Genomic DNA, 16,612 nt, shown 5'->3' with positions numbered 1-16,612 from the left:
AGAAACACAGCTGGATATGTATTAAATGAGAGATCAAGAATTAAAAGGATCAGCAAACATCTAAGATAAGTGATTGCAATTCTTTTTCGGGATTTGGTTGGATCATTAAAATTTTAGTCACAGGTAGTCAAAGGGAGATGGATACTGAACTTCAGCTTAGTTTACCCAGTGTATCTTTGGAAAATTAATAGATTGCATCGATTGTACTCTTTATGATACAAGCTTGTTGGTTAAACTGCTTAATATTTGGTAGCCCCATGTGACTTTATTTTTATAAAAATGATCATTGCTAATACAATTCAAACAAGATTCAAACCAAAGATATTGGCTCTTAAAAATTTTTCCCTTCTTACTGAAATGCTTAGAACCCTCATCAACCTCCTACAATGATACAACTAAAATGAAGAACTTTCCAAGATAGAAACCATTACAGAGTGCGTGTGCGTGTGCTGGTTTGGAGGGGGTAAGAGGTTGATAACTTCACTGTTCTTGGAAATCACCGTAGGGGTGCAACGCCATGAGAGATTGGTCAGTGGCACTAGTGTGGGGTAGTTTTTATACTTCAGTCTAATCAATGTCATCTTATTGGAGTAGATTAATAGTCTTTGAAAACTGCTAAAACATTCAATAGCTGGATATCAATTTCACTTAGTAGATTAGCTTCCAATGGTGAAACAAAGATAAAACTATATACCAGAATACCCAGGCTGTATAATTCATACGAACTCAAGAATTAAAATGAGCAGGCTATTTGAGATGATCACTGAGTCATAGAATTGTTATAGAAAGAGGTTAACCTGTGCCAGTGCCAATTAGTTTTAACAGCAGTTTAATGAGTCCATCTTACCTATTTCCAAAGCCCTGCAGAAACTTTTCTTTCACTTAATTATCCAATTTCCACCATTCAAAATCACAGCATCCACTCAACAGGGAAAGCCAAAGAATCATAACCCTTTGAGTTAAGGGAAACATAGTTGCACTCCCATTGGCAAGCAATCCTTTCTTGGATAAGCAGACCAGAACTGGTCATGATATTTCAGGAATGACCTCAGCAATCCACTTAAAACTGCAAGTGAAAGGTACCATTAATTTTCTCAATTGTTTGCCAAACCTGCATCTCAACTGTCATTTATGCACATCCATCTCTCTGAATACTTCCAATACTTCCTAGTACCTCATTATTTAAAGTAGTAGTTTTCTACTTGTTCACCCAGAGTTTAAACTGAATTTTCTCCATAGTTTATTTCATCTCCCATACTCTTTGCACTCTCAAACTATCTGCATTACTGTCCAGTATATTTGAATCCGTATAACATAGTTATTTGAGAAAGTATCATCTTTTAAAGTGAAGTAGGTGTTGAAGAAGATAAAGAAGGGAAACTCCCATAACATCAATCAATGGCCATCATAGCAATTCTATTAATGGCCCTTGTTAAGTTAAGATCTTACTGACTCAGTATTAAGACCATAAGATATTGGTCAAATTCTGTATGATGCAGCCCATCAGGTCTGCTCCACCATTCAATTATTGCTGACATGTTCCTCAATCCCATTCTCCTGCCTTCTCCCTGTAACCCTTGACTCCCTTAATAATCAAGAATTGCATATGGTACAAACAAACACAAATTATTGGTGAAACTCATTAATGCTTTAAGTCCAGCGATCCTTCTTCAGAACTTGTATATATTGTTCCATTTTGTATGGAATAGGAGATGGGCACCTGTGTAGAAAGCTGACTAAGAAGCAAGCTGCAATTTTCATTTCGGCAATAATTCAGTGTTCACTTGTGTTATATAATTTTAATAAAATTACAAATAAGTTTAATAAAATTAAGTTTTCAGTTCTATTTGTAGTGTGAAATTACCAAAAATTGTGGGACAATATTAAAAGATTTGTGATTACAGGTCTCATTTCTTTGAATCGTAGAATCCTACACTGCAAACGAAAAGCCATTCAGCCCATCAAGCCTGCATGGACCCTTTGAAAAGGGTTTTAACCAGACCCAGGGAGAAAACCTCTACACAGACAGTCGCCCAAGTTTAGAAACAAACCCAGGTCCCACCATTGTGCCACGTATCCCCCACAGCTCTATTAGTGTTAGCTGACCTAAAATACAAAACCCAGTTTGGCTCCCAACAAAACCATAACATTTAACATAAATGCCAATCACTGGACCAAATACTGAGGACAAATGCTTTACAATAATTTTCCCTTTAAGGTTTACTTTCCTTGTAAAATTAAGTCTCTACACAAAAGCCAGTCAGAAGGCAGATTCACTAACTTGTTTACAATTGCTTCCATAAATTCATCAATAAGTTCATCATAGTGCTGGGAACGGTCTCTCTTCTGGTAAAGACCCATGTAAAAAGGATCTTTCAATAGCATCTGCAAAGATTAAAATATATCACATTTGAGCAATGGGAAGATGTATTCTGGAGCACATTGCACATATTTTATAGAACAGGCACAGAATTACTCAATTAAATAATGCAGCTTTAATTAAAAAAACTAGTGAGCATTACTTTCATTCTGAACGAAACTAGAAATGACAGCCTCTACAAAGTGAATTCACTCTCCCCTTTTGTCACACCTTTCATCAGCTTTCAGCCAGGACAGAGCTCAAGAAAATGAGCAAGGGAGGAAAAAGTATACACCCATAAAGAAAGATATATAGCCATTCAGAATTTTACCATAATGTTTTTCAGGGATGGTGAAGAGTGGATAATTGTTGGAAAGTAGCAATTAAAAGAATTAACATCACAGAACTGATAGTATAGTGAGAGAAGAGTGACACTGCCCTCTACAGCAAGAAGAGCATTCAAGAGACAGTATCATCCGCCAATTGCCAAGGGTGGAGACCTCTGCTCAGGGTGGGAGAGGGAATTGAAGTGATAGGGGGAAGACCCAGTGAATGATGCTGATGAGGTAGTCAGAAGTTGATGAATGAGACAACATAAGCAAAGATGTTCTGCATAGGCACTATAAGGAGCTAGGCAACAAAATAAGAAGTTCAAGGATAATGGTGTCTGCAGAATTACCTGACTAACATGCAAATTGGCAAAGGGCAACTAAAACTGTAGAAATCAATGCGTGGCCGAATGACTGGTATGGTAGATATAAAGTCCAGTGTATGGAACACAGAAGAAAGTGGGAGCTATACTATTGGAGAAGTAAAGATAACGAATGTGAGTAAGTCACTAAAAATGGAAACCAATAAGTAGACTGTAACAGGAAAAGATAAGAGTACAAATCAGTGAATCAGCAGACAGGTTAAGAAGTTACAAGATAATAAAAAAAAAATCTTGAATGCTACATGCATATTCTTAAATCAGATGAACTGATGGAGCAAACTGAAATAAAGTAGTATGGTCAGACAGCTGCTACAGGTACATGGTTGCAGGATGACTTACTGAGACCTGTATATTGAAAGGAAGAACATTTAGGAATGACAAAAAGCTAGAATAAAGGTTGAGTAATGACTCTTAATAATGGGCAGTATTAATGGATATTGGCACAATTGAGAGGAGATTCAAGTTTGGGTGGAGATGAGAAACAATAATGGCCAAAAATCACTTGTAAGGAAAAGATAATGGGAGTTTATCAGAAAAGTATTGGAGTAGTCATGGGATATTTTCACTTACCTACAGACAGGAAAAAAAAATTAGATGAACAAATGTTTTTAGGTTCGTGTCTTTAAAACCTATACATTCCAGATCCAACCTGTGGCTGATTGGACTGATACAGTACAACAAGATGGGACTAATGAGTGACCTTGCAGTAAAAGGAGACTTTAGGTCGCAGTGATTGTAAAATGATTGCGCATTCAATTTGAGGGAGAAAAGACTGGGGCCAAATCTAGCATTTTAAATTTAAATAAGGGCAATATTGGGGGCATGAAAATGGAGTAGCAAGACTAAATTAGCAAATTAGGCTAAGGGATAGCTCAAACAGAAATGCAGATGTGGAAGACATTTAATATCACATTTCAGAATACACACAATCAATACATTTCAAATGTGAAAGAAAATTTCTAAAAGGGGAGAGGGAGTGGAACGATCCAGTAGCTTTCATTCCACATTGGTACCAACAACATTGATCAGATGTGATGTTAGGCTGAGGAGTGACAGATGGAGTTTAACGGAGATAAATGTGGAGTGATGCAAGTCAAATCAAGGCAGGACTTGTACATTTAATGGTAAAGGTTCTGGGGAGTATTGCTGAACAAAGACTTTGGAATACAGGTTCATAGTTCCTTGAAAGTAGAGTCACAAGTAGACAGGGTACTGAAGGAGGTGTTTGGTCAGTGCATTGAGTTTAGGAGTTGGGCGGTCATGTTACAGCTGTACAGGATATTAGTTAGGCCACTTTTGGAATACTGCGTTCAGTTCTAGTCTCCCTGCTATAGGAAGGATGTTGTGAAACTTGAAAGGGTTCAAAAAAGATTTACAAGGACAGTGCCAGGGTTGGCGGGTTTGAGCTATAGGGATAGGCTGAATAGGCTGGGAGGCTGAGGGCTGACCTTTTGGAAATTTATAAAATCATGAGGGGGCATGGTGAAGAGCCAAGGTCTTTTCCCCAGGCTAGGGGATTTCAAAACTAGAGGGCAGAGGTTTAAGGTGAGAAGGGAAAGATCGAAAAGGGACCTAAGGGGCAACTTTTTCACACAGAAGGTGGTGTGTGTATAAAATGAGCTGCCAGAGGAAGTGGAGGTGGCTGGTACAACAACAACAACAACAACAACAAAATTTAAAAGGCACCTGGATCAGTACATGAGTAGGAAGGGCTTAGAGGGGATATGGCCAAATGCTGGCAATGGGATTATCTTAATTTAGGATATTAAATTGGCGTGGACAAGTTGGACCAAAGGGTCTATTTCCACACTGTACATCTTTATGACTCTGTGATGCTGACAGACTGGAAAGCAGGCTTCGAAGAAAGATTTTAAACAGGAGCTAAATTAAAAAAGCAGAGGTTATCATCTCTTGATTATTATCGGAGCCACAGGCAAACTGGCATTGGTTAAATAAGGTCAAGGGGTTACATGAAGATTGGTGAGGGTGAGATGGGGATATGACACTAGGACTCAGATAGAAGGGAGCTATTCTGCTGGGATGGGCCTCACTTGAATTTTGGAACTAGCATTCTGGTGAATTGAATAATTTATGATAATGGAGGGTTGAGAGGGGGAATATGGAGATTTGCAAAGCAAAAGTATGCGGAAGCACATGGGACCCATGTCTTGGACTGAAAGTCTGTGTTTAGTAAAATTTAAAGCATTATTAAATAAAACACTGTTTAAAATTTGATTTTGAGGAATCAAGCGAAGTGTCATTTAGTCCAGATAGTATATCTTATGCAAATACATAATGTACAATTAGATGAATTTATACAGTTACCTCATTGTCAGTGCCCACATCAATACAAACAGGAAGACAACTGTGGGGATCAATTCCAGCACAAGTTGTATATAGGCACATCTTTCCAACTGGTATACCCATCCCATAAACACCTAGATCGCCAAGTCCCAATATCCGTTCTCCATCTGTTACAACTACAGCCTAGGATAAAAAATAAATTGAACAAGTTACAATCCTGTACAAGGAATCTTTTCTACATGCCTTCAAATCAAATTTATGAATAAACTAAACAGATAAATTATTGTGTGAGCTGAATTTGACTTCCCATATTTCTGTACACCTAAGCTACATTTACTTACAAGTATAGGTAAAACTTGCAAATGCAAAGGAGGCAACAGTATTGAAATATTCTACAAGAATATAGCAGCAATCTAGAATGCAGAGCAGCAGAAGGATACAAAACAAACTGATTATATAATGTCCTTCCTGTAGCACAGATTATTGAACTTGAGATAAATTTAAACATGAAGGAGAGCAAAGACTAAAGTATTAGCACATACATAATAACAAGCACCTCAATAGTCCTTACCTCCCACTTTCAGATATACAGTTTTGAGTAGGACACTATGCTGAGCAATAATTTGAACATCAGCAACTTCAAGATCAGGTGCAACACAGTGGCAGTTTCAGTTTCCAAGAAACTTACATTGCTGCATTACATTTCTTTTTGTTTAAAACCCTAGCAGCTGTATGTTTGCCCTCAAAAAACCGTATCTTTGCTTATTTTTTTTCCCCAGTTAGCCTTTGTACTGATTCCTCATCTATTGTGACTTCAATTTCCAGCCCTGCTCCATCTACCTACCAATACACAAACCTCTCATTTCTTCCTCCTTATAAACTGTTCTACAAACATTTAAATCCATCCTGGACAATGACTGTTCCCATGCTTTCCAAGACTGAGAAAGATTTCCATATCCTAAATTCCCCCCCCCTCTCTCTCCCCCCTCATGCCATTTTAAACCATCCCCTTCTCCTCAGAAAAGAAACACTCATTCCATACAAAGCACAACTTAATCTGTGTTGTCGCCTTTGGCTTTCTACTCACTCTTGTATTTCCACAACCATGAATCCCCTTACATACTTACCAAAGACAGACTATTCATTATGTTACTTCTCCTTAGCCAGCAAACCTGTAATCACCCATGCACACATACATTGCTGCCCCAGCCAGGAAACCATCTCTCTTCTCTGTCTTTCATTTGCACTCATTAAGTTACCTTTTGCTGTCTATCTCCATCAACTCCATTTGATGTTGAAATAGTTGCTTGCCTTCAGGCATGCTTTCTTTCCCTTTCAGTTATCCATCCCTCAAAAGCCACCTCTAAAGGTCACTGCCTACTAACGCCATACACCCCAGTTATCCTACAACTCTAATCGCCCATGTCTTGATACTCTTTGCATTACTTTGTAAGCCACCCATGCAACCAAGGACCAATGTGTTCGTACCTCACATCCCATCAACTTCTGACTATACCTCAGCAGTATCACTTAGAATCCGTTTCTACATACTCACCTGCTCAGCTCTCAGACTGACACTGCAGAATTTTTTCCAAGTAATGGACATCAGCATTTTCCCCAAGGGTTTGGTAACAGTGCACGTAGAAAATCATAAGATACTTGATAGGGTTTTATGGAACACAAATCATGCCTGATAATGTATTACAAGAATAAAACTATGACAGAGGAACTATAGGACGAAGAATATTTGGATTTAGCGATATTAAATAATGTGCCACATGAAAAGTCGTTGCACAAGGCAAAAAGCTCCTGAGGTGTAAGAGTTTATATAGAAGCAAGGGCAGCTCGGAAAACTGAGGAAAGATTATTTTATAAAACTGGCTAGGCCAGATTTAATGCCCATTCCTAATTGCCAGAGGCAAGTTAAGAGTCAATCACATTGCTGTGGACTTGCAGTCATGTGTAGGCCAGATGAGACAAGGATGGCAGTTTCCTTTCATAAAGGAAATCAGTATACCAGATGGGTTTTTCCTGACATTCAAGAATAGTTTCATCATCATCATCATTATACTCTTAATTCCAGATTTTTTTTTTGTTTTGAATTCAAAACTTCACCATTTGCCATGGTGAAATTTGAACCCAGGTCGCCAGAACATTACATGGGTCTCTGGATTAATTGTCTAGCAATAATATTGCTGGGCCAATGCCTCCCCACACTGGGAATAAACATGGCAAACAAGTGATAACTTGATATTAGGGAATTTGAAAACTGAGGAAGAGGGGCATATTTGCTTGAAGCTGTTAGTGCTGCATTCATCAGGGCTGTTTACAAGTAATACCATAAGTTTACTGTATGAGAGAATATTGATTTATTAGCAAGTGAACTCATTAGAAGGGGTGAAAAAGCTGTCAATTCATGACTGACTGCCAAATTTCAAGACTTGCTAAAACTCTAAAGCAGACAAACAGATTAGTCAAGGCATTGCCCTGAGAAGTGAACCAGGGAATGGTCATAACCTATATTGCTGTGTTGGAACAGGTGCTCTGTGGATAGATTATTTCTTTCTTTCAATAACAGGGCCCTGAGTACAGTATACATACCATGAGTGCATATAAATGCATCACACTGCAAGCCTGATTTTGAACACTAATTCAGTTATTAACATAACATTATGCTAAATAATCCTGAGTGCGCAAAACATTAACAAATCACAGAATCTGTGAAGAATAGGATGGAGTGAATCGGTTTTACATAGATTTCAGTACATAAATGTCTAGGTTTGCAAAAACTCAACAGTAGCTGACATGAATTCTGAAATTAGATGGCATTTGCTAAATAATCCTGAGTACATAATGAAATTTATAAAAGTAAAGTGCTGCAGGTCTGAAGTAAAAATTAAGTGCTAGAGGGGGGAAAATCAGTCAATAATGTGGTGGTTATGGTAGGGGATTTTAACTTTCCAAACCTAGACTGGGACTGCCATAGTGTGAATGGTTTAGATGAAGAGGAATTTGTGGAGTGTATACAAGAAAATTTACTGAGTCAGTATGTGGATGTATGTACTACAGAATGTGCAAAACTTGACCTACTCTTAGGAAATAAGGCAGGGCAGGTGACTGAGGTGTCAATGGGAGAGCACTTTGGGACCAATGACCATAATTCTATTCATTTTAAAATAGTGATGGAAAAGGATAGAAATGTTGAATGTTGAAGTTCTAAATTGGAGGAAGGCTAATTATGACGGTATTAGGCAAGGACTTTCAAAAGCTGATTGGGCACAGATGCTCGCAGATAAAGGGACGGCTGGAAAATGAGAAGCCTTCAGAAATGAGATAACAAGAGTCAAGCGAAAGTATATTCCTACCAGGGTGAAAGGAAAGGCTGGTATGTGTAGAGAATACTGGATGACTAAAAAAATTGAGGTTTTGTTTAAAAAGAAGAAGAAAGCATATGTCAGGTATAGACAGGATAGATTGAGTGAATCCTTAGAAGAGTATAAAGGCAGGAGTATACTTGAGAGAAATCAGGAGGGCAAAAAGGGGGCATGAGCTAGCTTTGGCAAAGACAGTTAAGGAGAATCCAAAAGGGTTTTTACAAATACATTAAGGATAAAAGGGTAACGAGAGAGAGAACAGACACCCCCTCCAAGATCAGCAAGGCAGCCTTTGTGTGGAGGAGATGGGGTAGATACTAAACAGGTATTTTGCTGTGGAAAAGGACATGGAAGATATAGAATGTAGGAAAATAGATGTGACATCTTGAAACATGCCCATAATATAGAGGAGTAAATGCTGGATGTCTTGAAACGCATAAAAGTGAATAAAGCCCCAGAACGTGATCAGGTGTACCCTAGAACTCTGTGGGAAGCTAGGGAAAAGATTGACGGGCCTCTTACTGAGATAGTTGTATCATTGATAGTCACAGGTGAGGTGCTGGAAGACTGGAGGTGCCACTATTTAAGAAAGATGGTAAGGACAAGCCAGGGAACTATTGACCAGTGAGCCTGACATCAGTGGTGGGCAAGTGTTGGAGGGAATCCCGAGGGACAGAATGTACACTTATTTGGAAATGAAAGGACTGATTAGAGATAGCCAACATGGCTTTATAGGTGAGAAATCATGTCTCTCAAACTTGATTGTTACTTCTTCAAAAAAAAACTAAGAGGATTGATGAGGGCAAAGCAATAGATGTGATTTATACAGACTTCAGTAAAGCGTTCAACAAGGTTCCTCATGGGAAACTGAGTAGCAAGGTTAATCCCACGGAATGCAGGGAGAACTAGCCATTTGGATACAGAACTGGCTCAAAGGTAGAAGACAGAGGGTGATGGTGGAGGGTTGTTTGTTCAGACTGGAGGCCTGTGACCAGTGGAGTGCCACAAGGATCAGTGCTGGGACCTCTACTTTTCGTCATTTATATAAATGATTTGGATGTAAGCATAAGAGGTACAGTTAGTAAGTTTGCAGATGACATCAAAATTGGAGTTGTAGTGGACAGTGAAGGAGGTTATCTCAAATTACAACAGGATCTTGGATCTGATGGGCCAATGGGCTGAGAGGTGGCAGATGGAGTTTAATTCAGATAAATGTGAGGTGCTGCATTTTGGGAAAGCAAATCTTAGCAGGACTTATACACTTAATGGTAAGGTCCTAGGGAGTGTTGCTGAACAAACAGACCTTGGAGTGCTGGTTCATAGCTCCTTGAAAATGGAGTCGCAGGTAGATAGGATAGTGAAGGTGGCGTTTGGTATGCTTTCCTTTATTGGTCAGAGTATTGAGTACAGGAATTGGGAAGTTATGTTGCGGCTGTACAGGACATTGGTTCAGCCACTATTGGAATATTGCATGCAATTCTGGTCTCCTTCCTGTCGGAAAGATGTTGTGAAACTTGAAAGGGTTCAGAAAAGATTTACAAGAATGTTGCTAGGGTTGGAGGATTTTAGCTATAGGGAGCTGTTGAATAGGCTAGGGCTGTTTTCCCTGGAGTGTCAGAGGCTGAGGGTTGACATTATAGAGGTTTGTAAAATCATGAGGAGCATGGATAGGATAAATATCTTTTTCCTGGGGTGAAGGAGTCCAGATCTAGATGGCATAGATTTAGGGGGAGAGGGGAAAAAGATATAAAAGACACTTAAGGGGCAATTTTTTCATGCAGAGGGTGGTAAACATAGGGAATGAGCTGCAAGACGAAGTGGTGGAGGCTAGTACAATTGCAACATTTAAAAGGCATTTGGATGGGTATATGAATAGGAAGGGTTTGGAGGGATATAGACTAGGTGCTGCCAGGTGGGACTAGATGGAGTTGGGATACTGGGTTGGCATGGATGAGTTGGACTGAAGGGTCTGTTTCTGTGCTGTACTGTGTCATGGCAGCAGCAAGCAGCTTACAGAATGATCCATTACCCCCTCACTCTCTTTTTTGGGCAAAAATAGAAAATCGAGAAAGCTTCTGAGAAAGAATCCTAAAACAAGCCAGATCCAGGTCCAAAGAATGATCAGCATCCTCCGTTGCTAACAAAAAAAATGGATTTAGAAAGTAACTCTCCATCTTCTGGTCTTGACTTTTGATCTTTGGAATCTTTATTATCCTGTCTATAGCTTTTCCCCACCAATAGTATATATGTGTCATAGCACTGCTGCCTCACAGCGCCAGAGACCTGGGTTTAAATCCCACCTCGGGCGACTGTCTGTGTGGAGTTTGCACATTTTTTTCAATAATGTTTTCTCTAACACATCGATGACTGAGAGCCAATTTCTCTCTCAAGCTCAGGACTGTTATCTCTGGAGTCTTTGTCCAACTGCCCCTTTCCTTTATACTCTTGATGACATAACAATTATCCTTACATAGGATTGGCCACATGTTGTCAAACTCATCCGATTTAAATTTAAATATGTTTTTGGTATCTAAGCACCTGGTTTAAATTGATTGGCCAAAATTAAAAAGACTGTTGTCTTGATAAAAACGATTGCTTGGCCTGCTAATGGTATGGTCTTTGGATACAAATGTTTCAGTTCAGGTGCTCTCTGTTCCTGCAAACTTTGCCTCCAAGCATCAAAAAAAACACTATCTTTTAAAAGGGGCCATGCAATGTTTTCCTCCCTTTTTACAATTTTACAAACAAAGATCTAACTTCCTAACTCCAAATCTATAATTACTCTCCCCAATGTCACAATAATTATTAGCAGAAAAGTATTATTGTAATACACTTACCCTGAACAGTTATCAGAGAGAAGAAGCTGTGCACAATATTCTAGGCATGCTCTCACCAAGGCTGTATACAATTGCACCAAGACATCTCTGTTCCTGTACTTCAGATACTAGGGGGAAATAGTTTACGGTAAGGAAGAGAAGTTTGAGATGTATAGGTCAAGGTTTTTTTTAAAAAAGAGGCTGGGACACACTGCCGGGGAGGTGGTAGACATGATGTTTTAGAGGTATTTAGATAGACACAGACAGGGAAAAAGAGGGATGTGGACCATGTGTGGGTAGATAGGGTTAGTTTAGAACAGCATAGACATAGTGGGCCAAAGGGTCTATTCCTGCTCTAAACTGTTCTGAGTTATATGCAAAAGAAAGGATTTCTAATTCACTATGATGCTGCTTAAATTTAGCCCTTCAAAACTTAATCATGAATAAGACAGACAAAAGACAAATGTTACTGAGATTACTTATAGTATGGAAACAGGCCCTTCGGCCCAACGAGTCCACACAGACCCGCCGAAGTGCAACCCAACCAGACCCATTCCCCTACATTTACCCCTTCACCTAACACTACAGGCAATTTAGCATGGCCAATTCACCCAACCTGCATATCTTTGAACTGTGGGAAGAAATCAGAGGAAACCCACACAAACACTGGGAGAATGTGTAAACTTCACACGGACAGTAGTTGCCCGAGGCGGGAAATGAACCTGGGTCTCTGGCGCTGTGAAGCAGCAGTGCTAACCAGTGCTAGACAAGGGGTCATTGAATCAAACATATTCAAACTTATGATACAAAGCTAGGTGGGAAATTATATTGTGAGATAGTTAAATATGCACAAAGTGGTACGAGGGACTGAATGAATAGAAAAGACATCGGAGATGAGGAAAAATTACTGAATTCACCCGCTTGACTTCAAATATCTATTTCTTTTTTCAGAGTAATAAAGGTTCAGTCATCAAGTATATTTACGGTGAGTTTGATGGACTTTTGTGCTCTTAGTGGATCAAATGAAATGAGGATTAGGTGTCAAAGTTAGTTTGAGATTAAGGATCAACTAGAAACTTATTAAATGCAGAAAGCTCAAGAAGCCAACTAATCTACTCCTACTCCAACTTCTGACAATCTTCTATGCCTCTAGATTAATGTTAGGAAAGACAAACCCATTTCTTCCGACCATGCCACCTGTTACTTGTTCTGAACAAAGACTCAATTCTCTGTCCAGATTAAAGGAACTACTGTATTCCCTCTCCCAACCTAATGTATATCTTTCAAGTATAGCCCTTCCAAACAGAGAACACATTTGACTGCATCATGCGGGGCAAAACAAAAATGTCATCCATCCTAAGACCCATACTTCTGGCTTCATTTATACAATTTCAAAACAATTTGAATCAGCAAAACATTCCTGATCAGTTAGACTGAGTTAGCACTTCATTTCTTAAGCGGAACATGAGGAGTCTCAAGGACTGGGAACCAAGGAGGAAATAAGGACTCTAAGTGATAGAAGTTCCTCACCTATTATTTAAGGAATTATCTAATTCTCTCAACTTGGATTCGGTCCAGTAATAAACGTCCAAGAGATATCAGGCAAAAATATTACTGCAGTGTTCAAACATTAAAATGCACCAGACATACTACCAGCTGCAACTTTCATATACTATTTATTATTTACCTTTACATTTGTATCTGGCCAGTTGTCAAGAATTGATCTAACATGACCTTTGTCCATGATGGAAATAAACACGCCCCTGTGGGAATGTGAAAGAAAAATGAACATACAAAAATTACTTTTGAAAAGATGCAAAGTTGTTTTGGTAGTACAAACTTGGATATTGCTGAAAAATGACACCTGTTTTTAAAATCAAAACAATTTACAAGAAATGCCAAAGGGAAAACAATAATTATATTGAGTGACTGGACAGTGCTAAATTGGTTGGCAATTGTATGCCGATTTGCAGAGTATTACAATGGACAATGCAGTTAATGATAGCTGACAGTTAACTGCCAAGGTTTGTTTAAATTTTAATTAAGGCCGATTTACTGATTTGTGAAGGCATTAGCCTGAGAAATGGGCAGTTACCTATTTTTTTGATTTGAACACTGTGCATATGTTTGTTATGCCTACAAAGACCAGGACACTATGTACTGACATATATAGCTTCCAGTAACTAGAAGTGCAACATTTTGCAAGTCTGACTAACAAACAGCTGTCAGCCTAATTCTTTGCACACTCAATTATTCCACAAATACAGTTCAATCACAGAATCACATAAAAAGTTGAACATCTTTCTAAAGTTTTGCAAGTAGAGCTAGTTGCATACTCAGTAATTTGTTTGCTGTGAACAATGATAAGGAAATGCTGTTTGCTATGACCAATCCTAGGGCCATACAGCCTATTTACTTAGCATCGCATTGTCACTCATTTGAGAGATAGGTAGAATGTCTTTTGGTTCAACAGCAGCATCCTGATAGTACTAAATGTTACTGTGTAATAACAGTGTGAAACTGTTTCACATGTTGCTCAAACATCTAAGATACTTTATTCTCCCTGGATATGCCCAAATTGAAGGTGCTGCCAAAGCATCCCCACTTTGTACAGTTTCCTCAGATAAATTTGTTCGCAACCATGAGAGAGGTCTTTGATGGAATTACACCCAATCTCCTACTCTTTACATATTTCTGATAGCAAACATTTCTTCACCTATATTGGAATTTGCAGTCATATGTAACAATTGTCTTACAATCTTAATAGGTTCTATTCCGCATTCAAATTCATCTTTTAAAGTGGCACAGTGAAATAAGCTCTAATTTCTTCATATCCTTGTTGAGAAATTGGCCAGGAGTTCTTTAGAACTAGATACCAAATCTCAACTTTTATGACCAGGATACACCATTGGGATTCCACAAATTTAAGTGCTACTAAATTGGCTTTATAGGCAAACTTGTAAAGAAAGTCTGAGCCATTTGTTCACCATACAGGCTTACTGAAGCAATAAGAGGCTCAAGACACATCCTGTGCGATAACGTTGGTTTTATCAGATATGTTCTCATTGTGTATCACACCACCTCATTCACAGATCCAAGATTATCACTTTCGGTCCTAAAAAGATACCTAGTCTATACAAATTATGCTGGAATGTACCTCAAATGTTTGAGCAAAAGATTAAGTTATTTCACATTGCTGCTATGTAGCAGCAACACAAATCGTGGTTATCGCTAACAGGACACTTAAGTCAAAAAGATCTTCAGCCTACTAAGAGAGTGAGCAATATTATTCATGTATTTTAGTATTGCTGTGATGCCCAGTACGTAAGCCACACTGACCAATGATGGATCACATTTCCTTTCCTGGTCAGTACCGTACCTGCTCAGCTTGCACTTGCAAAACATGAAACATGGCATATAATACTATTATATATGATCCCACAATTAACAACATTTATTAAATTATCCTGAGCATGTGAAGAATTACACCGACAACCGAATCCATTTTTGTGTGCTGGAAGTTATATTTCATAAAACAAGGCAGAAAGGAGGAAGAAATGAACATATTTACATACTGTCTGTTTAATTTAAGCGAGGTGTCAGGCATCCTCTGGTTCATTTGTGAGGATAATGCCTTAACTGGAGGTAAATGCAAGTAAAGCCTCATAGTTAAGTGTCATTCATTAACTGATACATATACCATGGAAACACATTTGCAATCCAAATCCATTTGTCAACCAAACAAACAATCAGCACGTCCATCACAAAATGCCATTTTTCCTTTCCATTGGTATTACTTGCAAATTTAAAAGATAATGAAAATTTGCAAAATTGACTTAATGGGCACCTGAATAATCAGGGAAAAGGAAAATCAGTCCAGTCCTGGTTCTAACATTAAAACACCTCACAGCATTTAAGATTTTTCTGTGCACTCCAATATCTTGAGCAAATATTTCCTACAATGTAGTCGAGACATTTGAGCAAAAATTTCCTGTAATGTAGGTACAGGCAAACATACCATTCTTTCATGGCATTTGCCTCAAAGAAACAGGCCATGTTCTTAGTGTCTACATAAATTGCCTCCGTATTCTATCTTACTGCTTCAAAGTATCCTTCTCCTTCATGTTCTTAGCAAGTGTCATGTTTAAAAAAAGGTTATTGACATCAAAAATAGGTTTGTTTCACATTCACAGAGAGGTTTGTTCCTACTATTTTTATTATATTTATTAATGACATTAATAGCCCCTAGTTATAGACTGTACTGTAAAAACATCCCTATATTCCATCCAATTATTTTCACAGTTAATGTTGTTACCTTGAGAATTTTTGAACTATTATCGAAAGCATTTATCCAGGTCCTGTTTGAAAATTACTACTGAATCTAGATCCACTCCCGTTCAGATACTACATTCCAGATCATAACTTGTTAATTAAAAAATACACTGCAGACTAAGTGCGTCATATTATTGTTGCATGATGTACACTGCACAACTGAAGCCAGAGGACGTGGTGGATGCTGAAGTGGTAGGAGAGTAGCAGCAGTCTTCCTAAGATGATGATGATTAGGATGTTAATCACAAGAAACATAATCTTCTGCATGACAGAGCATAGCGGACCAGACACAGGACTTAATTCACACCAGCTTCCAATAGATGTGGATTAGGTGACGTGATAATTTGGTTACTGTAGATTTGCTGTTGGTTGAAAGGCAAGCAGCCCCTGTTTATTCCTGGCTTTTTTTCGCGTTGCTTTTCCCATCACTCAATAAAGATCAACATTTTTAAGCTGTTTGTGGGCGTACCAACATGTGATGTGCCAATGAGAAATTGAGAAGCTGTTGTATTAGACTGGGCATCAGAAAAAAAAGCACTCCCTTGGACAGAGTTCTAACCTGGCGTGCAGGTCTATGCAGCTTGATTTTTGCAACTTGGTTACGAATCAGTGATAATGTAAAATCATAGCTTTTTTGAAAAAAACTGAGCTTCTATTTCCATTTGTGCTCTTCAACTCAACTTCTCCATGTTTCCCTCCCATACTGTACAACTCC

The 16,612-nt window shown here is 38.5% G+C and overlaps 1 protein-coding gene across 1 annotated transcript in view; it reads right to left on the bottom strand.

The window, feature by feature from the left end:
• Positions 1-16,612, bottom strand: part of me2 (malic enzyme 2, NAD(+)-dependent, mitochondrial) — a 106,417-nt gene that overhangs the window by 63,698 nt on the left and 26,107 nt on the right. Inside the window, exons 5-7 of the mRNA XM_060850328.1 lie at positions 13,253-13,328; positions 5,397-5,558; positions 2,282-2,385 (exon numbers count right to left, since the gene is read on the bottom strand). Of these exons, the coding sequence (XP_060706311.1) occupies positions 2,282-2,385; positions 5,397-5,558; positions 13,253-13,328 (342 nt within the window). The remainder of the gene's footprint in view (positions 1-2,281; positions 2,386-5,396; positions 5,559-13,252; positions 13,329-16,612) is intronic.

This window comes from Hemiscyllium ocellatum, chromosome 1, assembly GCF_020745735.1.
Source record: "Hemiscyllium ocellatum isolate sHemOce1 chromosome 1, sHemOce1.pat.X.cur, whole genome shotgun sequence".
Classification (NCBI taxonomy): Eukaryota; Metazoa; Chordata; class Chondrichthyes; order Orectolobiformes; family Hemiscylliidae; genus Hemiscyllium; species Hemiscyllium ocellatum.
This window is presented reverse-complemented; position numbering and strand designations above follow the sequence as displayed.